This window comes from Lepisosteus platostomus, chromosome 10 (genome assembly GCF_059453375.1).
Source record: "Lepisosteus platostomus isolate fLepPlt1 chromosome 10, fLepPlt1.hap1, whole genome shotgun sequence".
Classification (NCBI taxonomy): Eukaryota; Metazoa; Chordata; class Actinopteri; order Semionotiformes; family Lepisosteidae; genus Lepisosteus; species Lepisosteus platostomus.
The window spans coordinates 45,768,691-45,794,143 of record NC_142620.1 but is presented as its reverse complement, the minus strand read 5'-3'; the positions used below and the strand labels follow the sequence as shown (position 1 = coordinate 45,794,143).

The window sequence follows — 25,453 nt, the reverse complement described above, 5'->3', positions numbered from 1 at the left end:
GTTGTCATTTCCCACAAAGTTCATTAATCGTGTTGATTGATCATTATGTGTCACTTTTATGTGATCAATAGAGTGCACTTGTACGCACTTGGCATGCTTTGGTTTAAAGTTTATTTTTCCTTTGTTCTCTCAAATTGGAGTCAGAAGATCTGAGTAATTGAAAAAAAATGTTTTTTTTTTCTTGCAGAGATTCTCTCAATCTTCATTTTTAATCCTTTAAAAAAACTGTCGACTTAAATGTTGTTCCTTTCTTTCTACCATTGCCAGTTTTGCAATTTGAAAGACTCTCAATGTGTCCTAATTGGACTTGAAAACTCTGGACCAGACAAAAAAGCACCACCTCCTGGTTGACCAACACTGTTTACAGTGCAAACTAGAGGTCTCCCATCCAAGTACTGACCAGGCCAGACTGCTGCCTTATGTCTTTGAAACAGTATTACAATTATAATTGGAATGTTAGCACTTATGGATTTAACTGTGCTGATTTTCCATAAGAGAAGGATACATGTCGAACAGAGAATTGGGAATATTTTTTTTTTTATTCAGATAGCCGAGAGAAAGGCACAGTGCCAATATCTGTGTGCTAAAAGGGGAAAATCTATTCTTTTGAAAAGGGCCCTAAGAAAGGATGACTGATATCCTCAGAATACACTTTACAGGATTCTTTAAAATGAGGAGTCTCATTTTTCTGTTTTATTTTTCCAATTTTCAAGTGTATAAGGTCTCTAATACATATTTTGCACTTTATTCTTGACACTTAAGCTGTGTCTGCTTACTCATTTACAACTAGACCTCTGCCACTCACCCATCCTCCTTCGTTAACAGCAAGAGTACGTTTTTATGGGGTCTTTGTTTCACTTTGTTACACAAACCGCATTCTTCTTCTTCCCACCAAATTGTTTAGTCAGACATGTCCCAAGTCAATCTGAAGAAAATGATACTTTGTGAAATGCCATCAGAACACTTTTAGTAGCATTTCTAATGCCATCCATGTGACGTGTACTTTCATCATGAGAAGAGAAAACTAAAAATGATATTTTCTTGTTTTACAGAATGGTACACTTAATATGACTGTACAGAACAGCTTTGCTTCTTGGTAAGTTTTGAAACAAAGTAACACATAGATCTATTGGTGCTTAATTAAAAAGAATAATTCCATGGTGTATAATTTTTGCATGAATGTGGGCATGTCTGTGTCTGCCCTGTGAAGGATGACCCCACGATCCTGAATTGGAAGAAGCGAACTGAAAACAGACGGACATAATATTTCCAAACTAATAGAAATGTCAAGAACCAATATGATACTTGGTTGAGTCTTTCCATCTTTTAATTTGGTTATCTAACAATGTATATAGTGATATTCTACATTTTCTATTTCTATAAATACCATGTAGTGAACATTGGAGGGTAAGAGAACAATATTATCTGTTCTTCTTCCCTCAAATTCTCTGGATAGCCTACTGCACCAGTCCAGAAGGCAAAGCCTCTTACAATACTGAAAAGGAGGTGTTTTGTCATACAGGTGTTCTCTTGATTACCTAAGACATTTTTCACTTCCCAAGAGAAATACAAGTAGTGGCTACTTTATTTAGCATCTCTCCTTTTCTTGTTTTTTTTGACTATTTCGTTCTTGACTTTTTTTCTAAAATACTGGATATAAAGTTAGCTGAGTGCCACTAGATAATGAATTTAGTAAATTGCTATGCCTTTGCTTCAGTTTGTTTTAATGTTAATGTTTTCACACAAAAAACTTGTTTTGAATTTGAGATCTAATTTTCTACAAAAAACAGGAAATGAGAAACAGAGTAATATTAGTAAAAGCCTTCATGAAAGTTAGGAAGTGAACAGAAAAAAATAGAATATATTAGTTAGCAAAGCAGAACAAAGTGCAGAACATATTTTAACCATCTTCAAAATAAAATATATGGTCCAAATAATTTTAGTTTAACATGCATTGATGTACAATTCAAAACATAAGGATTTTGATGTTCAGGATTTCAGATTCAACTAGATCCATTTAGTGATCCCAGTTTGATAAATATGCGGTATAATATAACTTATACAGTAATGAATAACGCATTTTAAACAGCTTTTCCTTTGAAATTTCCACAGTCCCCTTCTTCTTAATTCTTGCAAAACTGCAGAACAACATAAGACGTAGATATTCTTTTATGCACAGGAATGGCATAGAATAGCAGTTTTGACTTCTGATCCTGCAATAGCCCTGTAACTGCATGTTTATTGTCCAACAGTATCCTTTAACTGAAATAAACTTTTGTTTTGCACTCAGTTGAAGGGTATTACTTCCAAAACTTCCAGCACACAAAATTTTTATGCTGGTTCTCCTCAACCTGCTAATTAAGAATTTGTTCCCTAGTGTCTGAGGGAAAACGATACTGTATCAGACAACTCCAGTGTTGAGCAGCCTTTTCCCTGCTGCTTAAATCTAATTGTTTATTTTTCAGGTACACACCTGACTTAGGGCAGACCAGAAACTCACTAACTAGCTCATACCAATTACACATCTTATTCAGGTTAAGACCTGAAATATTTTTTTTTTAAAAGGCCTGAAATCAAAAAGAAATTACCCTGTAAGAAAGAAGTTGGTTGGGAAACCAGAAGACATAGGTGTTACCCAGGTCCAGCTGTAAAGGGGAAATTTTTAATGCTAAGGCCTAAGAGCAGAAAAAAGCCCAGACAAACAAACAGCTCAATTAGTCAGCAATTAGAATTGGTTATTAAAGGATCAGTAAGAACAAAAAGTAGCTGACACAAGAGTACTCCAAAACCAAGACTGAAGATCACTTATTTAAAATGTTTTTATCAGCACAAGCATTCTTAAATATAACATGAATATATTTTGCTTGGTTTTTTTTTTTTCAAAAACTTGGTAAAGGATTAAGGAACTGTGCATTTAAATGCAAAAATTTAAACATACCAATATGTACAACTTGATAAATTTTATTTTAAAATGTAAATTTGCATATTTCCATATGACATTTATAAAAAAAAAACAGAAATGACAACCACAGAGCTATACAAGGGTGTAGTAATGACTAACAAAAATTCTAAACCATATAGTATATCATGTGAACCAAGATTGGAATATCGCAGTTTGACTCATGATTTCTGAATTATGCAGGAAAGAATGTTAATATAAATTACAGATCTAACTGCTGTACTGAAGTAAGTTAAAAAGCACACCATATTCCCCTCTGACTAAATGCTGACAAACTCTGAGAGATACTAAACAAAATACACCCATTTTGTATCCATAATATAGGAAAACAAATATTTCAATTTCCAACAGAAAAATCTAAGTATTTTATCCATTAAAGAATTTTTAAAATACCAAAAAATACATACAAAATGATAAGTGCAAAAGCAACTTATTACATCAACCCAGAGGTTCTCATTCAATGCACCCACTAATGACATTTACAGGTCATAATACTTACACACACTAAAGAGTGATTAATTCTCCCCTAAACAATGTGTATATCACATAGTAGTCTATACACTTTGCATAGCTGTTAGGTCTGAAGAAAATAATTGTTAGATTTCATTAAGGATTTAGAAACAAAACAGAAGCAAAACAAACGTTTTTACACTGCAAACTCATGGTTTCATCACTCGCTTTCTTTACAAACACAGAGATAATTCTGCCCATGTATAACGCCAAGAGAGCTGGTTTAAAAACAAACATGCAGTTAAATTCATTTTTCCGGTGAAGCAAATTCTACTCACAGCACAAAAACCTTTTGTTTGGTGAATGACAGACTGCAGCATTGTGTTACTGCTCGCCTTGCTGATATGAGTGATGCGGCCACTGATAAGGTGGCATACATTACTGTAGAACAGTTGTATAGATTCTCCTTTTTAGTTCTTATTGCATGGTAATGCAGCAAATAATCAGGATACAGAGGAGTATTTGAAAATCTTTTATCTAAAACCTACAATGCAGTCTACCTTAAAATTGTAAATTATGACCATTTCTTTTGTTTCTGTTACTACAGACCACGATTTTAGAGCTTAGGACACATCCCATGTATCATACAATAACAAAAAAACACTGCTTTTCTTGGTCATTGTTTTAAAAGATCGAATTAACTTATTTATTTTGTTTCTGCCACTGTCTTTGCAATGGAATGGATTTCTTCGTCAGTAGATGTTTTGATTGGAACGTTCCTAGGACAGGTTAAATACAGCAACAGCAATAACAAAGACAAAACGAAAACAAAAACGCCTCTCATTATCAGTGCATGAAAAGTGTCAAAAACTCTTAAATGAAAGACCTGGTTGTTTTGTAACCTAGATACAGAAGTGTCAAAAATGCATAAGAACAAAGCAGAGACTGCAGAAAGACTGGACAGGTGTAGAGCTGATGAGTTGCAGTAAGGCAATAATATTTTCTGAAGTGATGAAGACACAGTATAACTACAAATGCAATTTAGAAAGTTGTTACACTCCCAACGTATCTTACGTATTCTAAGAACACAGTCAGACATGGTCTCTAATGTTTCGATAAACGTACAATGAAATTAAATTTAGCTACTATTGTTTCTGTTTTACACTTTTATATTGCATCAAAACATTTCTATTTTGTATCAAAACCTTTCTCAATCGGTGAAGATAATAATAAAAAATCAAAATTTACAATACAATGAAAGCTGTGACAACCTGTTAGTCAGGAGTGCACAAAATAATATATGGTGTTCACTTGGATTCTCTCCTCCTTCCCCAGTTATGAATATATCTAATTTAAACACATGGGTGACAATACAAAACATGACGCAAGGACAAGGGAATATTTTCTTCCACAGTCATGGTTTACCCATTATGTCAGTCAATGTCAGTCCCACCAGTAAAATTTCCTTTCTTGGAAATTAGTGCAGAAAAAAAATATACTTGGACAACAGCTTATGGCTTGTGGTCTAGATAAAACTGGCATTGCATGTTTGTGCTGAGCTTCCCAAATGAATGGGATTTGCACCTTTTTCCCAGCTGTAAACAGTTGAAAATCTTACTGAAGTTGTCATTTCTATTGTGTTAAATGCACAATATATCCAATATATGTACATAAATCCACTGACATATATATGAAGATCAAATGCTGTGTTTAGTAATGCCCCAGGGCACATGTAAAGGTAATTATCTCAGTTGTCTCGATCTATTAAAAGAAAAATTGCATTTTTCATGACTTGCATCAGAAAAAAAAACACTACTCTTATTAATTACAGTGAAGTATCCTCAGGAAAAGACTGATCTTTTTGCTCATTTAATCACATCTTCACCAGACTGCTCTAAAAAATGCAGGGTGGGTATTTCTCTAACAGTACGAGCAAGTAGTTAAGAGTCTCTCGAAAGCTAAAACTTGTTTAACAGGACTGAGTTTTGGTTGGTCTTGACCGTTGTAAAGTCCACATCCAAATACATGCAACATTCTTTGAGGGGGGAGTAATTTAAGGACAAGGTGATCAAGATTAGTTCACTGGCATCTGATCTGGAAAGGAAAATGTCCAGAGTCATGGTTCGGTATTATACAGAACGTCCATTGAAGTTCTTCAGGTGAAGGAGGCATATATAATATATTTGAAATATACAATCCTTTCCTGAAGACCTGTAGTTATTATGCCTGAGTCAGATAATCATCCAGAAAACAATTATTTTATTAAATTAAATATATTTTTTAAATATTTAGTAAGTTTAAGTCAGTTTTGATGTAAAGTTAAATAATATTGGCATTTTTTCTCAATGGAAATATATATTTTTACACCTTTCAAATTGTCCGATTTTTTAAAAGCTGTGCTCTATCCTATTTTGCCATTTTTTTCTAATGCAGTCCTTTATTTGATCTTGTTACACCAAATCGTATCACAGATAGGGAAGCACTCAGCATCCACCAATGATTGCAGATGATCACGTATATTCCTTATTAAAATGGCTATATGGACAGTGCATGTAAAAACAGGGAAAACTCCAAGTGAAATACAAGGTCTGCAAAATAAAAACATTTTATAAGCACATTTTATCATTGAGCTGAAGTCATTGCACAGAGGGAGTAACAAAGGACATTTTCAGAAAATGATGGTGTTTTGACAGCTCTTTGACTCAGCCAAACTTCTATCTAATGCATGTAAGATTCAGTATCGTGCCCAGTCTTGGATTTGCTGATATAGTTATTTTCAACAGTAACTGGATAAAGCAAAGGAATTGCAATGCCCTGGTCAGGTTTCTGGTAGGCTGCTATCAAGTTCTTGATCTTCCGAAACATTCTTTTATGGACACCAGGAGCTGTCTAAAACAAAAACAAAACGAACAAACATTCAGCATAGCGTCTACAGTGCATCTTCAAGTATATGGTATTATTTCAGGTCTTTTCTCATTTTTCATCAGTTAATTTTGAATCTTGCAAAACACACAAAAAAAGACAGAGACGAGACATAATACCAAATAATGAAAGAGAAAAAAAAACATTTAATTTGACAGATGTTTTCCATTTTCAGTCTACCGTATTTAAAAATTCAACAATTTATCATTCTGACATTTTACCACCCAAGGCTTAAGTGTTCTAAGAGTGGATTATAATACATGCATATATAATTAATATGAGAACAGAAGAAACAAAACAGCAGTGTGGATGTGTCATTGGCTGTAGACTTGAGACTAGAAGATTGTGAAATCAATTTCCTGATGGGATACTGCATTGGTACCCTTGAGCAAAATGCTTCACTCAGACTTTACCACTTAATTGCTCTGCCGCACAAATGGGCACAAGTACGTGTTGCTTTGGATTCAAACGCAGCCCCAGTTGCTAAACATTTTTGTCTCTTACCTCAGCTGTCCAAGATCCCCCTTCAACCTGGTACAGCCTATATGTGTAGACAAAGCCTTTGAATCTGTAAACCAAATGACAGATCTTAATAACATTCTCCCATCAACTCAAGACAAAAAATAAAAACGGGTAATATTTGAATTATTCTAGAAGTAATTCAAACTTTTAAGACATTAATAAATTGCGTTGCATTCCAATTCCCAAAATCATTTTAAGGAACTGTTGTTTATAAGAAACAATACATTTGACATAAAACAGAATATGAATTAGAATCAGCGGTATGCTTGTGTGGTACTTGGTACTGCTGTTGTTTGGCTCAGCCAGTATGTGGAGTTTTCATGCTTTTTCCAAAGTTTATTTCAGTTCTCTCAACGTGCTCAGGTTTCCTCCCACCTTCTAAAGATATGCAGGCGTTGTTAACTGGCGTATCCAAACGGTGTGTATATGCCTGTGCCCTGCAGTTGACTGATATCACAGCGAACATCTTTCTGACATAGGATGGATGATTTAAGACATTAACATTTCATTCTGGGTTCACACACATTTTGTAACTTTCGCTGAGCCATTCTTCAGATTAATTCTCAGTGTAAAATCTATATATTTACAATTTAAATAAGCCATAGTTATATTACTATAATAGAATCAGGCTATTGAAAAGAAATGTCCCCTTTTAAAAACACAAACTTATCACAGCAAAAACTATTGCGTTAGGTAAAAAAGGAAGGCTAACATTTCTGGCTGAAGAAACATTGTATCTTGGAAGACACGCGTTGCAATGTCGAGGTCACATAAAAGCCAGTGAAGCTCAATGTAATGACATATCAGTTAATATATAATGTGTTCGTATAAGCATATAATATACAATATACTTTGAGGCATTAAAAACAAAAGCTATTGGTACCAATAGTTTGGAATGCCTCACACTGCATAACTCTATAAGCAGTGTACTGTATATAACCACATGAATATGATCTTTTTCACAATTATTCAAAATTGAAATGCTAGAAATTCCATTAAATGAATAGTATTTTTGAAGTAAGATTTGGCATTATGTGTTTTCTGTGCCCTATAGAAGATGAATTTGTAAAGCATTTAAAAATTCTATGATGTTCAATGTGTTTCATCTGAAAATACATCTTGAAGTAAGTTAATTTATGGCAGATAAGCGCTTCGTAATTCATAATTTCAGATCAAGATAGCTTTAAAAATGTAAAATTTAAAATTAAATGTGTTAGAACAGAGAAGTCAAGGGAGTCACAAAGAATAAAGGAAGTGCATGAATTAAGAAACTGTGACTTCTGTATGAAATGTCCAAACCATTAGATTATGATTTCCTCAGCATGCAGCAAATTCAATTACAAGACTGTTCTATGAGAAAATGTCATATGGTTTGGCTGCCCAAAAGTGGAACATTTTATCTCATCGTCTTGTCCTGCTACCTTCTCCTTTGTATTCTATTCTGGCATTCATGTCTCTCACTTTCTGGTGCTATAATTTCTTATGAGTGGGAGTATTTTTCCAACATGTTTTTGAGCTTCTTGATTAAAATACCTACTTAAAATATGTGAGTTTACTAGTAACAGACACAATTCCTGTCTGTACAAGGAATGTCTGTACATTATTTATTTTTTTCTCCACATAAACGCACAAAGATTTTTAGATTAAATTATTGGTACTCTGTTTTAAATTAGTTTACTATAACACCTCAACCTCTACTTGATACCATAAATAAGTTGTTCAAAACTAGTTTAACAAGGAATATTTCCTATATACAGTATAATTCATGAGTCACTGAATAATCTTATTTCTGACATGGGTATAATACTTCAATTTGCAGCTACCTACATTGTATACTAACTGCAAAAACTAGTTTTATGTCACACATTAGTACTTCTATTTGTTTTCATTCAACTGTTTACAAAATCATCCTGAACTTGTTTTATCCCACGGAAAAAAAATGTAACCTGTCATAAAGACTCTTCCTATAGATGTCTGAGGTTGAAGCAGAAACATCTACAACCATTATTTAGCAGTACTAAAGTCCATATAGTACTGCTTACACAATTTCACATAATGCAACATACTGTCATCACATTACTTATAGATCTTTTTATTAACATAATTTAATTCATGCAATGCACAAATCTTTGGTATGACCAATAACCTGAGAAAAAGCTTGATACTCCATATATTCACTGAACTCAACAGTGAACTCAATTTAGCAGGACACATTTCGATCCAACATTACTTTTTATGTTGATTGCCCATCACACAGCACCTTCTGTTCTCAAGCTTCATTGTTTCTGTGTAAACGCAATATATCAGCAACCCACTAATTTGTTTTTTTTAATGTGGGTTCTGCAAAAATAATGTAATGCACACAACAATGGGAATACTATAAAATTAACTGAAATAAAGCAAGACTCCAGATTTAAGTTTTGCACTTAATTTTCGCAGCAATGAGGTGGGCCTATAGAAACTAAAAGCTTAGTGTCCTACATAAAGAAAAGCAGCAAACAGTAGGTTAAATTTAAGAAATCTCTACTTAAACAGATGTCAATGACAACTAAACTCTCCTTTTCAATGGCTCTTTTAAGAGCTATTCATTTACTTAACATTACAATACTTATCCAGTGACAAGCCCAGAGACCGAATGGCGGCTCCCACTTGGTTTGAACTAGTAATAGTCCAGGATACATTTTCGCTTCCAAATGTTTGTAAATATACAAATAACTACTCTTCTATGTGCCGTTTGTACTGTGCATTTTCATTACGCAGTATCTAAAACATGCTGAGGGCTTCAAATATGGCAGACAGAAAATCTTTTGGCTACTTTTGGTTTTCCGGCTAACAAAACTGCTAATCCTGTTGGCCGGAATGCGTGAGGTGAACAATGTACTGTAAGATCAGGAATATTCTCTTTTATCCTTAACGTGTACGTTTACATTTTTGGGGTCATAATATTTAATGTACTATATTGCACAATAATACCAAATCATACAATTTTTGTCAAGATTACAATCAGTAATCAGTTTTTACTTGAGAGTGATGGGGTTGTCAATCAGCTCTGTTTCATTATCCTGCAATCTTTCTCTCTCAAATACCCAAATAAAGCTTTACAGCCAAACTTTTTTTTTTGCTTTCTACTTTTTTAGCACTTAGAGTTAGACTGTAGTTGCTGCTCTACAACAATACCAATATATTAAAGTAACGAAAATGTCCTAGATTATAAAGTGGATTTATAGACCTTGACTTGTCCTAGATTATAAAGTGGATTTATAGACCTTGACTTGCCAGTATGGACTTGTGAAATGTGTAAAAGTGTGTTTATAATGATGTAGTGAAGAGTACATTCCGATAATGTGCAATTATATGCTGACATACTCATTAACATCAGGTTAACATTTACAATTATCTTAATTCTGTAATTGTGGTAACACAGGCTTTAAATAGCAAACGAAGAGAGCAAAGACATATTCCAATAACACAAGATGGTTAATATATTTGTAATTAATTATTTAATTAATCAAATATTTGAAAAATTCACAACCATTATTGAAACTCAAACTCTTTCCAGCACAACATGATCAGATTAGGTGTCAGTTGTATTGCATTCAATTTGGACTCCACTTTTACTTTATAATGTAGTTTCACTAGTGAAGATCCAAGCCCATTGAACGAAGACATTGTACTCAACATAAGAAAAAAAACGTTTTAAAAGAGGCAGTCTTATTAGTATGTAACAATACATTAATCTCTTTAATTTCTTTAAATTAGTGAAGACATACATTACCTTAAATGAGCCAAATCCTAGTTTTTAAAGTGAATAATAACTGTACAGAAGACATACGTCTCTAGCTAAAATGTATACATACAATAAAAATACATGCACTAATTAGCTTTTTACAGTAACTGTTTTGAACATAAGTGAACATCAATAAGCAGTGCTGCTGTTGCCAAAAATATAATTTGTACATCAAATCAACAAAGTTTCAATCATGTTCTGAGAAAGTTTTTTTTAGAGAACCATTTTTCTCCATCACTGCTGAATTTGTGATGAGTACCAAAGTCTGGCACTGATACTGTGATTTGCACTGAAATTGAGATTGTATTTTCCAATGCGTATGTCTCAATACTTACAGCACACAGAGGCAATATACACCAGGCACGCTCTCACTGTCTCGTATTAAATAACTGCCATCTTGCCCAGCAGCACTCAGAAGTTTTTCACCTGTTTCCCGGCTGATGCCTCCATGATAAACAGACAAAGAATCCATCATGCTGCTACTGTAAAACCAAGGTGATGCAAGTTGCAAGTATTGTCAGAGAAGTGTTCAAATAACTGGGGTGTGCAGGAAATGAGATAATAACGAATAGAAAGAAAGAAACACAGGAAATAACATCACAAGTGGTTCAGTCTCTCCATCTCCAACATCAAAATGAAATTAGTCGGTTCTGTTTCTTGTTGTAAATTGGCCAGTCAGCAAGTTTATTCAGCTTCTGTTAAATTATTTATAATAAAAAAGGTTCCTCTTCCAGAGTCAAGAAACTATACTCATAAAACTTGTTGCTAGCACACAAGGGACAGCTTAAATTGTTGTGTTGTGGCCCATAAGCTCCTCATTCTGTAGGTACATATTACATGAGCACCAGATAAAATGTGGGTTTCCATATTATGGTTTTGTGCGGAAGTGAATTTTAAACCAAGAACATGTGGGTCTCCCTTACATGTTGGCTTGTGGGTGTATTGAATGAGCTGCCAGCTACGATGTTATAGTTAATATCCAGGCTTCTTTCAAAAGAAAAGCTGGGCAAGATCCTTGGATCTTTTAGCTGTTTTTTACATGACCCTGAAGTAGCAGAAAATCTACAGATACAAATCTTTTCATTTACTGTATTCATAAATGAAACTGATATGAACTTCAAACATTGAAGCCCTGTAAGAAAGCTCAGGGCTGGAAGACGGCCGAGAGAGAGCAATCCAATACCAGCTATGAGCAAGTTACAAACTAGAGTCTAAATCACTGAGACTGCTGCCTATCAGTCATGGGAAGATGCATAGAATTTAGAAGGGGAAAGTCTAACTGGGATAATGTGGTATATGAAACTGTTAAAGTAATGTAACCTCACTGGAGCTTTAAAAGCATTCCAAACCCACTGGGTCACATCACTGGTCTTTTGGCTGAACAGATCTGACACTTGTAAGGCACCGAGGTCAGAGAAGCACTGAAGAAGCAGATCGAATCCCGTTTCTGACCACAGCTGCCACACTTGGGAAACTTCTCTTAGCCTGAATCACTTAATACTTCGCCTATTAATATCCCGTATAACATGGTGGGTGAGTAACTATACACCAATCTATTTTCATCACTTACATTTGTTGCTAAAGTTGCAATTTCACAACCTACTTGTGAATTCTGAACCTCAAACATGAAAAGTATGGATGTAATATTCACAGGGAATTTCATCCTAATAAAAATAAAGGAATTAAACAGCATTAAACCATACCACACAAGAAAAAATAGTATTTTATTAACAAAATGTCTGTTTATTCTCAGTACAATGCTTCAGACAGCAACACCCTAATGCCGTATAGAGAAACATGTCAGAACATGTCTAGAAAACCTGAAAACTTCTTAACGGGTGAGGATACAACTTTCTTAGGATAAAGACGTGCTAATTTAGAGTTGCTGTAGAGAATGGTGTACACTCCCAAAGTTGCAATATCAATGTAAATGGACTTACGTAAACTTTTGGTAAGATCTGTACACATGGTTTAAGTGTCTAACTCTTCAATGGCTGAAAACAACTTGAACCCGTTTTCAAAGCCTTCATTTTTCACGCTTTGTATCTTGTATGTGGGTTAAGTGATAAACGGTCTTGATCCTGAAGACGCAGCACCTCTTTCATTATTGCTAATCAGACAGCACATTTTCAAATCCAATGTCTAAAATGTTTAAAGCATCAGAGGGACATTGTTTTTTAATGTACACCTATACTTAATATTAAATATTTATAACCTCTTTAAAATACTTAAAATGTTCAAGTAGTAAAAAAAAGAGCTACTTCCACCACTATATACTTAAATGTGTAGCTGACTAAGTTAAGGTCACATGAGTCAAATTAAAAACAATTTTTTACAGTTATCACATTAACTGCATTTTCACCAGGTTTGCATTAAGTGTTCCGCTTGAAAGCATTTTTCTGCAAATCAGACCAATTAATGTAAAACTGATAACTATCAGTTACCACAAATGTTTCAGTTCTTTCATGTTATGTGCAAGGATTTTAATTTCCTGAGAATATTCCGGCAAACCACCTGGTTTTCGTTAATTCTACTTTTGTTATGAAACAGGTGAGCAGATAGTATCTGTACTTTTCCAATTTATGCCTCTGTTGAAACAACAGAAGCTTTGTCAATCATGACGCAGCTTAACTGAATGTGGTTGCACATTCTTTTAATACAGTCTCTCCCATAAGTGCAAAATCAACCTTAAATCAAAGATAACATCTTTAAGGTAACTGCAACGTGAGGTAACAGTGTGCATCCTTCCATTACACTGCCTGGCCTATGGAGCAGGAGGGATTCTCAGAACCTTGTATGACGATCATACAATCTGTCATACTACAGGCACGCGACAATATACTGAGAAAAGCAACAGATAAGAATTTTGCAACTGTGATGTAAAACTATCAAAATTTAAAACAATTCAAAAAAAACAAACATGAAATGTATCCATCGGCAAAACCTTTACATTGAACAAGCGGAACTATAGCCAACACAGACTACTTCAGAATCAACACCCTCCTCAACCCCCCTTCAGTAGTAGTTCCCTCCAGGTCTCTGTCTAAAGGCACCTAAAATAGTTCAAACAGCCACAATAAAACCTTCATGCAACAAGGCTTTCAGCTTTTGCAACAGCTTTACGAATCTAAGCCTTAACTTATTCGTAGACTTAGCAATTGAAAGGTCTATATAAACAACATCACAATGGGATAGAATCCAGCGATGCCAGTAGAAGGAATAAAGAGACTCCCAAAAGCATTGGCAGCAACAGCACAGTCATGCCAAACAGCCATATCTGTTTCTGCCGCTGTGAGAGATCCAAATTAGTTATCTAGCAAGAGTACCAAGTGCAAAGTGAGAATCTCTCGATTTAGAAGATTAGAAAAAACATGAAGTAGGGTTCTAGAATTTTACCCCTGGGCACACCAAAAGCATGTAAAGAAGTGGTTAAAGAACCGACCAGTGTGTAGAAGGAACTACAGGAACACATTACAGAGGAACACAGGGAACTAGGAACTAGTTTCAATGACACGATCTACAAATGATCTTGACACTTGACACAACATAAGCAGAGGCCATTCAGCCCAACTCGCATCTCTAGGTAGGATGCAAGATAAATTTGCAATACCCCAACTATTGTCCTGAGAAATGGCCTCTTTGGTGACATTCGATTCCTTATTCCAAGTAGTAATCACTGCTGAAGATTTAGATGAAGCTTGTGATAAAAAGACATAACTGTCCATCCTTTTCTGTGTTCCCCCAACATTGAAGAGATTATGCACTGCTTGACAAGGTAACTTTGTCTATTGGGCAAGCACTATAGAATGGCGATGTACAGGAAGAAAAAAATCTATCCTGGAACACGCCAAGACCATCGTTAATATAAATCAGAAAGTGAAATCCTTTCTCACTTCAATGTATAAAAGAGTAGAGAGAAACAAGTTTAAATATAGTGAGTATGGGCCTTCCATTTATCAAACTGGTTCATTTTCATGCTACATTTTAAAATGTGTACACAAAACTCTTAAAGATGACTTCTCTAATTTTTCGATAGAGAATGCCATGCATTACAAAGAAACCCCAATAACAGGAATGCCCCACTTGCCGTCTTTACTGAAACTGAGAAAAAAAACTCAACTGTAACCCACTTCTAAAAGAATAGAGGGAGTCCTCAACAATTTAATCATGACAATAGCGGTTAACGATTTTGAAGAACAGACTTAAGACAACTAGATTTGTTCATGTTTTGACTTTCACAGTAGCTGCAAAGTGGTCTTTCAATTTGCAATACGTAGTTACTTATCGTTACCTTTATTCAAAAGTGAGTGCAAACTAAATTAAAATATTAAAGATATGAAACGAACAAAATGAAGATGTGTGTAAACAGCAGAAAATTGAAGTGCTTGATAAATTCTCGGCCACCCCACCCCCCTTCATAGCTTAAAACAATCTTTCATTAAACTGCTTACCTTATGTATAGCAGCTGCTATAAAGCACGGGAGATTCTTAGAACATTGCTTTGTGCAATGTTCATACAATCTATCGTACTGCAGGTACACAAGAAGAAATCTATTCAGAAAAGCAACAGGAATTTTGCAACTTAAAAGATGTAAAACTATCCCAATTTAAAATAATTAACAAAAAACAGCTATGAAATTTATCACTGAGAAACCTTTACAGCAGTTTTAACAGAACTGTAGCCAATGGACTACTTTGCAAGTTAGAAGTTATGATTCTACCTAATGACACCTAAAATGGTTCAAATACTCCAATAAAAACTTCACGCAACAAGGTTTCAGCTATTGCATCACCTTTACGACTCCAAGCCTTCATTTAGTTTTCGACATTGAAAGTGGTCTTTTAACTTGCAACAATGATGTAAAGTGGCTTGTTGTACCTTTATTCAAAAGTGAGTGCTAAGCAACTTAAAATGTTCATGATTTAAAACTGATGATTTTCGTAAACGGAAATTTAAGTGTTCGATAAATCCTCTGCCACTCCACCCCCTTCATAGTTAAAAAAAATCTCTCCCACAGAACTGAATTAATATACCTGATGCAAGCTTTAATTTTTGGATTAATACAGAAAAAAAGGTAAAAGCTAATTATCTCTTCAAATGGACAACTTAGTCAGACAAGAAAGCAATTAACATGTCAAGGTGTTATTTTGTCTGAAGCAAAATCAAATGTCAAAAGGGGCCAATAGTAAGAAAGCAAGCAAATGTTTTTAAATATGGATTTTAGACTTACCAACTGCAGGGAGGAATTTGCTATTGTTGTTGTTCCCTTCTTAAAACACAATTACCACAAATATGCCTTGGTTTAACTTGGAAATTATTTTATGCATGTGGTCAAAACGTGGTGTACAGAAAATGTGAAGACTTTACAGAGAATTAAATATCTATTTTAGAATTACAAGTTTAAATTATATGGCACTCATTTTAAATAAATTCTACATTCAAGACAAATATAAACTTAGGTTTATATTTTTTTCAGCTACTGCAACATTTAAACTGTTAAGATCTACCCATTCATCCATTTTCTAACTGCTTACTCCAGGTAAGGGTCCAGCTGAGCAGGGCAGACCACACTTCCCTTCCGACAGCTACAGTCTCCAAACTCCACCTGGAGGATTCCCAGATGCTCCCAGGCCATCTACAGTATATAATCCCTCCAGCATGTTGTGTCTTCCATAACCAGTACAAGTCCAGCAGGTGGTGCGCTGGGGGCATTCTCACCAACTGCCTGAACCACCACTTGATCCAGAGGAGCAGCGACTCTACTCCCAGATCACAGTGCTCTTCTCCACCTCATGTTGAACAAGCCCAGCAGCCAAATGGCAAAACCTCACTTCCACTTGCACCTGCAATCTACTTCTTTTGGTCACTATCCAAAGCTAATGACTACAGGTGAGGACGGGGACATAGATTGAATGGAAAAATGAGAACTTGGTCCAAAAACTTAGCTCCCACTTCCCCGCAGCAGATCGGTACAGTGTCCACATTACTGTAGGCACTGCACCAATCCGTCAATCTTGCATTTCCCTATACCCTGACTTATGAACTACACCCGGTGGTATTTAAATTCCTCCACTTGGGACAGGTGGTGCCCCTTCTGGAGTAAGCAAGCCACTCCTTTTGTGAGACAACCATGTCCTCCAATTTTGTGGTGCTGACCCTCATTCTTCTGTGAAACACGGCTGCAAACCTCTCCAGTGAACACTAGACATGACAGTCGGAAGAGGCAAACAGGACACAAACAACTGTTGCAACCCTCAGATCCCCAAACCTCAACTGTGCCTTGACATCCTGTCCATGAAAATCACAAAACAGGACAGGAGACAAGACGAGGCCTAAGCAGAGTCCAACTCTTACTTCAATGGGCTTGACGTAATACTGAGAATGCAGGTACAACCCTTGTCCCGCAAATACAGGGACTGGATTGCACACAGGACTAGCCCAGGCAACCCATACTCCCACAAGATTCCCCAAGGTACACGGGAGTATAACTAATTTTATATTAGTTTTAACAGAGCTAATATAAAGTTAAACTTTTTTTTAATTAGATGCTATGAATTTGAAGATTGAAGAGGGAATGACTGAAAGGAATAACATTTGCTGGTCATTATGGTACTTGAGATTATCACACAACTGCAGAAGGTTTACTTTTATTCAAAAAGTTACTGTCTCCAGACAAATACAAATCAGAAACAGTACAGTGGACGACAGAAGATGGGGGGACAACAGGTTAAGGTAAATATATTTATATATATAAAACATTTTAAGCTGGTTGAAAACATACAGCTTTAAAGAACTGCTCACACAAAGAAACACACCTTTGAAAATAGAAAAAAATCAGCTTGCACTTAAATTTATATATACAGTCCTTTCAGCAGTTCTGTTAATGCAGTGGTGTGAAAAAAACACTAGGCAGTATTCTTCAAAGCATAAGAGTATTTACTTACGTAAAAATTACGTAAAACAAACATATGCTGTGTCAATAGCATTTCTAATCTTTTTCTGTCAATATAACACTAGTCAATTTCTATGGTTTTTGGCTACCACAGCCCCATAATTAAACCTTTAAACATAACTAGTTTTATTTACTTACATGGAAGATTTCGGCAAGAGAAAACAGGGAGTTTTGTATTGCAAGCATATTAAGGCATGGAATGATTATAAAGAATATACCTCAATAAACAAGACATTTAACAAAAATGTACATTTTGTACTATAAGTTAATGTTATACTTAAGCTGTGTCTAGCTGCCCAAGCATTGCAGAATAATGTTCATGTCCAAATAGGTTTTTTAAAGATTTGTATGTTACAGATTTTTTATTTAAGGATTTGTGAAAGGACATTTAAAATTTAAAAACTTAAAGCTGAACTTTACAGAATACCATGATGGATAGTTTCATGAATCTGTTATCCAAACTAATTTACATATATAGGAAAACAAAAAAGGTATTGAAACCTGAAGACTTTGCAAAGACAAAGAAAAAACAATATAAAATACAAATTTAAAAATCTTTTTTATGCATGAATACACATGCATTCATTTTTAAACATTTTCATATATTTCTGAAACCTTATAATTTTAGGTTGGAATTTAAAAGTAAGAAAAACTAAACAAACTGCGCGATTATAAAATCAGCACCAATTTATATATATATAACTTTATTTAAAATTTAGATACCTATTCCCACACTCTAATAAGCTGTATAATTGTGTTTTGAGAAAATTATTTTCAGCAAACATACTATACCCAAGCTCTTTTTTATTAGAGACAATACAGTGGCACTACTGGAAAGATTTGCACTTTCTTCCTTAATATTAGTCTCTCAAAAGGACAGGCAAACAGTTTAAATCTTTGGGTAAGCTTAATGACTGCTTCAATATAGTCATCATCATTAGTTTCCAGCACTGCATTGATACCTCAGAAGAGTAACAGGGATTTACTTCTTTATGTCTCATTAGTCATAATCTGCTCCAAGATCACATGGCATTGGAACCTTTTTTTATTTTTACGATACAGCAAAAAGAAAAAACAAGGAATCAAGAGGACAGGTTCCATCATCACACATCATAAATGTCAAAAAACAAAAAAAATGTATACTCATTGTATTCAGAAACAACCTGCTTATAAATTACTAATTTACATCTGATTACGTTCTATTACAAAAGGGCTATACATTAGACAAAGTCTACTTTAAGTTATAAAAAAATTCACCCCAGTTTTAAAAATACTGTAATCTGATTTAGAATTCTGATAGCTCCCTGCACAGGGTTTCAATGCTGAAAATGCCTCCCTGTAAATTGAAAACATTCATTCTTCTACTGAAATCAATATAACTGAAGTCTAAAAATCCCAAATCCTTCCTAATTTGCCAGTCGCTGTTTAACTAAAAACTGGAAAGCTTACCCAATGATTGCAAACGTTTTAGTAGTTTTAACAAGTCACCTCAGCAGGCAAACAATGTTGCCTCTCAATGCACTTAGTCCAATGAGCATGTCCAATAAAGATTCTCCACAGAGGAGAAAAAACATCTGTACAGCATCAAGAGGTTTACTGTAACAACAGAAATTGTCTTTCTCCTTAGCAAATCTTCCACAAAATCTGCTTAGAACATTGATACTCCAAGGACCTAAAAATAAAAGAAAACGAGAAGTTGAACACATGATGGAGCACAGTTCATTCATATGCAATTTAATTCAAGCATTCAAGTATTAATTTTCTGGATGTTCAAGTTCAATATCTGTTGGGACTTTTAAAACATACATGATTTCAGTATATTCTTTGCATGTTTAAACGTGAAAAACTTGGTAATCAACTGAAAAACATCTAACCTTTTGATCCAATCAGTTTTAAACGCCTCATGTACAATCTATTTTCACCTTCAGCAGCTGCTTATTGCCATCTTGTGGTAAAATAGAAAATAATCCCATATGCACAGAAAATTAGACACTACCAGGATTTTATCATACTTGAAATATGCAAAAACTTCGACAGAGGTTCAATCTTAGCTGTACAATGCACCTAATAAGGCTTAACTACAAACACTTTATATATATATACTTTATATAAACATTTACTCAAAAAATGTTTTAGAGAAATGGTTAAATCATTACAGAATCATCCATGATAGAAGCAGGATCAAAGAAGTCCGGTTTCAGTTCTGATCTTTCTCTGCGATTTTTAGATGGTGGCTGAAAAAAAGGTTTAATAAAACAAAGTTGTTGATAAAGAATTTAACAACTCAGCACATCAAAATTTAACATCTACTATTTGACAGAAAAAATAATCTAATGATTTCACTCTGTCCCCTGATTTGATGAGCTATAAAACACTGGCCTGTTTGTACACAAAGCTACGCTGAATCCTGAACAGAACATTTCCTTTCCCGTCATATATGAGTTATATATAGTAAGAATGCCACCTTGTGGTGGTATGGCAACATAAATCTAAATTATTTTAAAGAAGATTTACAAGATGAATGTTAAATATGTACAAATGACAGACACTACCAAAGCATGTTATTCAGTTCTGTAATGTACTTTTATAAAAAGCACATTCCAACAAAAAGTGAAATGTTTTCTTACCAGATCAATATCCATGGTGTCAAAATCCATGCCTTCATTGAGATCTTCAATGCGTCCTTCAGATGACATCATTACATCTTCTACAATTGGCTCTTCATCATCTTCCATAAGACCTGTACCACGCCGGCTGGAGCAAGTTAAAAAATAATGAGGCGAGAGATTTTTGTTAATTAGTTTGGTATATACTGTAAAAATTATCTGTGCATTTTCATACCAAGTTTAGTAACTACTCATTATTTTCAGTAGTTATTAAAACAACTTTTCGTAATAAAAATATACATGACTTTCATTGACACTATATATAACCAATATATGAACCCCACAACATAATCTAAGACAAATTACATAGTGTTCAACACTAAACACTAAACTAAAGGAAATCAAGAGTGAGTATTGTTTAATATACATGGCTCAACATTTAAAGATTTCTAAATTGTTTTAACAGAAACATAAGAATTTTTCTTTCTCACTTTCTATTCTGCATTTTAAAGTTACCATTACATTTCCTTACATTGCGTGCTGTAAATTGCTTCTCAGTTTGGCGTAATTCATTGCTCTTTCCTGCTGCTGCCGGACTTCTTCTTGTTGTCTCTGAGCCAACATCCAAGTTACCTGGGTACTGGAGAACACAGTACAGTTATATATTTGTAATTCCTTGAAAACACTATCATTATTTGCAGAATTTTATCTGCCATGACCAGGGCTTGCAGAAGTGTCAAGTTTCCAAAATGTCTTGAAAATGGAAAGGAAGGAGAAGGGGAGACGGAAAGAAAACCCTGTTCTCCCCCTCTTGATACTTTCTCTGATATGTTTGGTTGAGTCTGGAACCAAGTTGTATCATATTTACTAAAACTATCAAGTAGAGGCTACAAGTGTAGCATCATGATTTGACATTTCATAAGTATTCGAAAGAAAAACAAGTGACTAAATTGGTATATAAAATTGCTTTATCATGTATCATTTGTAATCATATGTTTTGATCTAACTGAACCAACTTCCCCTTAATTAATCATGTACATACTTGTAGTCCATTGGCGTTTGATGATGCTGTTGTTGAGGTGGCTGCTGTTGTTGCTGTTGCTGATCAGGTGGTAAAGAGTAGACTCCCATGTAGCTTTCTTCTGGTCGTAACCTCTTGGGGTCTCTCATGACAGTAGATGTGAGGTGAGGTGAGGGCATCATAACTGGTGTCTGCATTGTCTGTTCCCTGTTCATCCACATGCCATCACTGCTGCTGCTTTCTTCAGCTATAAACAATTAAATGTTATAACTAATTAATTTGGAGATGTGAATTCGAACATTAAATGTAACAGATAATGACATATATTGGTGGGTAGTTGCGTCAGCATGCGTAGGCTGCAAAGGAACAAGTAATAGGTTTATTCCATGCTGAAAAAAAGAAGAAAGAGAACACGTTTCGGCCGTTGAGCCTTCTTTAGGTGTGAGAACACCTGAAGAAGGCTCCACGGCCGAAACGTTGTGTTCTCTTTCTTCTTTTTTTCCAGCATGGAATAAACCTATTACTTGTTCCATGACATATATTGGCTTGTTTTCATTTACATGTCTTATACAGATATTTTCCTTACCTTCCGTTAGTTTCCGTTTCCCAGTTGCAGGTTTTGCCTTTTTACTCCTCATAGTTGAGCCTCGACTGCTTATTCCGCTTATAACGGACATGGTATCATCGTCTCCTCCAGCAAGCAAAGAATTTCTGTACGAGATCAGTGGAAGCCAGCAGTCCTCTCTTCGCAGAGCCATCTGAAATGTCATGAACTTCTCCAGGTAAACGTATCTGTGGAAGGAGCAAAAGAACAATTCTGATTAGGCAAGTGCAACAAAATGGAAACAATGCAGACATTTCTTCTTGAAAACTGCCACTGCACATTGGATAGTTTATCTGTTGAAACCATTTTGCCAAATTTTAATGTCACATACTACACAATTTTCAGATGATTTAAATTTTAATACATAGTTGTCACACAAGTGGCAAAGGGACAAAAAAAGATTAAGCATTTATAAGAAGAAAAATTTCTGAAGTGCAGAAAGTTTGAAGATTTTTTCACTATAACTTCAAGAAACCATATGAACTATCCTTGAAATGTTTTTTTTTTCTTAAAGAACAGATCAGGTTAAGCGTTATATTCACATTATAAATCTGAATTGAGACTTACACTGTCCTTTTGTCCTGTCGAAGCAGTTTGGAGGAAAACTCACTTAAGATATCCAGGAAAGCTAGATTAACTGGGGGATTTCCTTCTCCATGAGGACTGGGCTCTTTAAATGCGAACTCAATGCCATCTCTGAAAATAATCAGATTTCTCATGTTTTAAGTGTTTGATGAACACGAAAACCAAAAATAAAACTTAAAATCAATACTCCAAGACAAAAAGCTGGGCATCTTAATTTCATAAAGCAATGTGAAAACGCAAATCTTCAATTTTTCAAGTTTAAACCTAAACTTTAATTTCAGTGTGCAAAGCAAAATTAAAAGAAAAATGTTCAATTCATTTTACTTTTTGAGAAGAAAAAGAAAAGTAGCCTTTTGCAATCCATGTAATTATTCTAGTGACTTACTTGTGTAACATGGCAATAGCTTCCCTGGTTTTAAGCTGATCAAGCCCAAACGTTAACGAAAAACGCCGTGCCAGTTCTTTTATTCCACAAAAGGCTGAAGAAGATCGGTCAAAATTATACCCAAGTTCTGACAGCATCTCATTGAACAGCTAGGAAAGAATCAATTTTGTTATCAAAAACTGAATAGAACAGATTTCAAAAAATGTTTTAAAATGTTTTTTTTTGAAACTACATTGCAAGAACGATTATTTCCTCATATACACTGAAGTAGGTTTTAAATACTTGTACATTTTCTATATCTGGAATGAAGATAATTTTATGTTCTTAAAGCTTGTCAAGCTTAAAACTGAAAAGGTTTGCTCTTACCTGCTGTAAGCTCAATATGAGTGTTTTTGCACACTGGATCTTGTCTATTTGTCTTGTTTTGCTCATAGTTTCTTTGATGATATCCCCATAGTCATTGTAATACTATGAAAATACAAATAAGAATAAGTAAAAAATCATGCAAATGACCACACAATAATAACAATAAGTGAATGTATTCCAGACCTACCCTCATGTATTGTTTGAATATGTCTGCTCCTGTATTTATTTCCACAACATTATAAATAATTAATTTACAGTAAGCTGCAAGGAGGTTTCGCCTTTTGTGCAAAGCTTCAATTTTTCCGGCTTCGTCATCTTGTTGTCCATCTGATTAAGAAAAAGAAGAGTCTTTCTTGAATCTCTAAATGAACAGAAGGAAACCAAAGGCTAACTGCCCTCACTCTGTAAACATTATTTGCATAAAATGTTAACTAAAGGTTAACTTTGTACACAGATCATCACCAGGGAGGATTTTTAGCTATTCGGTTTTAGATTTTCACCAGCTGTAATATTTATATAGCCATATGTCAAGTTTATTTTCAACCAGATGTTTAAATTTGTAAAGAGACCAACTACAAAACTCTTAATTTAAATGGTACAATAAAACGTTTGAACAAGGCTAGACAGGATTAAGGATTTCATTTATAATATAGACCAATATGCTTTTACATGGCAATGTACACATCACAATTCACAAACTTACTATGTACAATAAACAATGTTTAAAAGCTTAGAAATGCTTAGAAGAACAATTAATTTTAATCTTCTAATCTTTCAAGATCATTATGTTGATAACACAAACCATGTTAATATATTCAATACACTTTAGAGCCCTCTTACCTGCACTGTTGCTGTCATCATCTTGATCAATAAATACATGATCCAGAATGAAGTTAAGTAGTTCAGACTGCAGAGAAGAATCTGGGGTGTAAACTAAAGGCTCAAGCATGTCACGCCCTCCTGATACAATCTGATGACTAAATATCATCAGGACATCACAAAGGATAGTGAAAGCCTAGAGATCAAAGGGAACCCAATTACTAAGGAAGACCTGATCCTCAAAAGGCATTCAGGCATACATAGTTATTCAGAATAGGTATTGACAAGACATTTGAAATACCATGAAAAGTCACTGTTGATTTTTTTTTTCAAGCCATGGCACTGTAAACATTAAGTATTATAAGATTCTTTGAAAACTGACAATCCTACACCAGTGTTTTTTCATTCCTTGGCACACTTGTATGCATTTTAAAATTTTGTGACATACCGCCACACTTCCTACACATACATGTCTCTAGCCCAAGCACATTATTAAAAATGTATTGCCACCATATCATAGCAGGAACTGCTAACAATAAAAAAATTATTGCTAAGGCAGTATTTTGTTATTTCCATCAAAACAAAAACAAAAACTTTGTATCACACACGACACCCACGTGTGCAGTCCTGAGCCTGATCACGGTCCCTGACTTGTGTGTAAAGTCTGAAGGGCAACAACATTTTGGTTATACTACAAAACTAATATATAAACAATATATATTAGAAAATGTATATATGAAAATACATTTCTTAAGTTGGATTTTTCTCATTAGGGACTTTTCCAAAATTCTGTAGCATTCACATTAACTACAGCACCCAACACAGTAATATGACATTCATTTATTCATGATCTTATCTTTCACAAAAATAAAGTACGTAAAAATTTTAAAAATAAGTACTTTACAAAATTACAGACCTGTTCTTTAACGGCTGTATTTACATTTGTTAGGTAACGCTGGCACATCAGACAAAAAGCCCTCATCTGTTTCCTCAGGTTCACCATATCCTCCTGCAGGAAGAAGAGAAAATACACTTCATATTAACCACATTACTGTTACAAGAACACCCAAATCTAAAAGGTGACTTTCCACATATTACACACATTGGTATAAAAAGCATATAAGAATTCATGCTAAAACAATCAATAGATCCTACTTGTCAAAACTTTCAATAAATTCTGATCAAACTACCTTGATATAACTGTATGAAGCTCTATTTACCATCACTCTGTTAACCTTGTGTAAAGGATGGTTTACACCCTACAGTAACAAAACCAGTAGAAAATCTACAGTAATAATAACAAACCCTTCCACATTAAGGGAAAAACAATTTAACACTGATACAATATTTTAAACTCCAATAAAAAAGCATACCTTTGTAGAACTGCCTTCCGAAATCTTGGCAAGACGCCACAGTATCACGTAGTGTGTGCACTGCAGTGCGTGAATGACAATCTGAAAAAAAACATGCAAGT

The 25,453-nt window shown here is 34.6% G+C and overlaps 2 protein-coding genes across 2 annotated transcripts in view; both read right to left on the bottom strand.

The window, feature by feature from the left end:
- Positions 1-2,945: 2,945 nt before the first annotated feature.
- On the bottom strand, positions 2,946-11,439 carry sh2d1aa (SH2 domain containing 1A duplicate a). Its single transcript, XM_088596737.1, has 3 exons — positions 10,976-11,439; positions 6,836-6,899; positions 2,946-6,298 (listed from the first exon to the last, which is right to left on the bottom strand). The coding sequence occupies exons 1-3, from the start codon at positions 11,113-11,115 to the stop codon at positions 6,128-6,130; spliced, it is 375 nt and encodes a 124-aa protein (XP_088452863.1). The 5' UTR covers positions 11,116-11,439; the 3' UTR covers positions 2,946-6,127.
- Positions 11,440-17,272: 5,833 nt separating this feature from the next.
- Positions 17,273-25,453, bottom strand: part of stag2b (STAG2 cohesin complex component b) — a 43,137-nt gene continuing 34,956 nt past the window's right edge. The window contains exons 22-34 of the mRNA XM_088596736.1: positions 25,353-25,433; positions 24,896-24,988; positions 24,001-24,175; positions 23,348-23,487; positions 23,161-23,262; positions 22,795-22,943; positions 22,392-22,520; positions 21,807-22,012; positions 21,242-21,467; positions 20,732-20,839; positions 20,221-20,347; positions 19,750-19,827; positions 17,273-19,265 (exon numbers count right to left, since the gene is read on the bottom strand). Coding sequence (XP_088452862.1) covers positions 19,242-19,265; positions 19,750-19,827; positions 20,221-20,347; positions 20,732-20,839; positions 21,242-21,467; positions 21,807-22,012; positions 22,392-22,520; positions 22,795-22,943; positions 23,161-23,262; positions 23,348-23,487; positions 24,001-24,175; positions 24,896-24,988; positions 25,353-25,433 — 1,638 coding nt within the window. The 3' untranslated portion in view covers positions 17,273-19,241. The remainder of the gene's footprint in view (positions 19,266-19,749; positions 19,828-20,220; positions 20,348-20,731; positions 20,840-21,241; positions 21,468-21,806; positions 22,013-22,391; positions 22,521-22,794; positions 22,944-23,160; positions 23,263-23,347; positions 23,488-24,000; positions 24,176-24,895; positions 24,989-25,352; positions 25,434-25,453) is intronic.

Coding starts and splice junctions, on each gene's coding strand:
- sh2d1aa (XM_088596737.1), bottom strand. CDS start 11,115: ATGATGGATTCTTTGTCTGTTTATCATGGAGGCATCAGCCGGGAAACA. Junction 6,900..10,975: donor GTATATTGCCTCTGTGTGCT/GTAAGTATTGAG, acceptor TTTGGTTTACAG/ATTCAAAGGCTTTGTCTACA. Junction 6,299..6,835: donor GGGGATCTTGGACAGCTGAG/GTAAGAGACAAA, acceptor TTTTTGTTTTAG/ACAGCTCCTGGTGTCCATAA.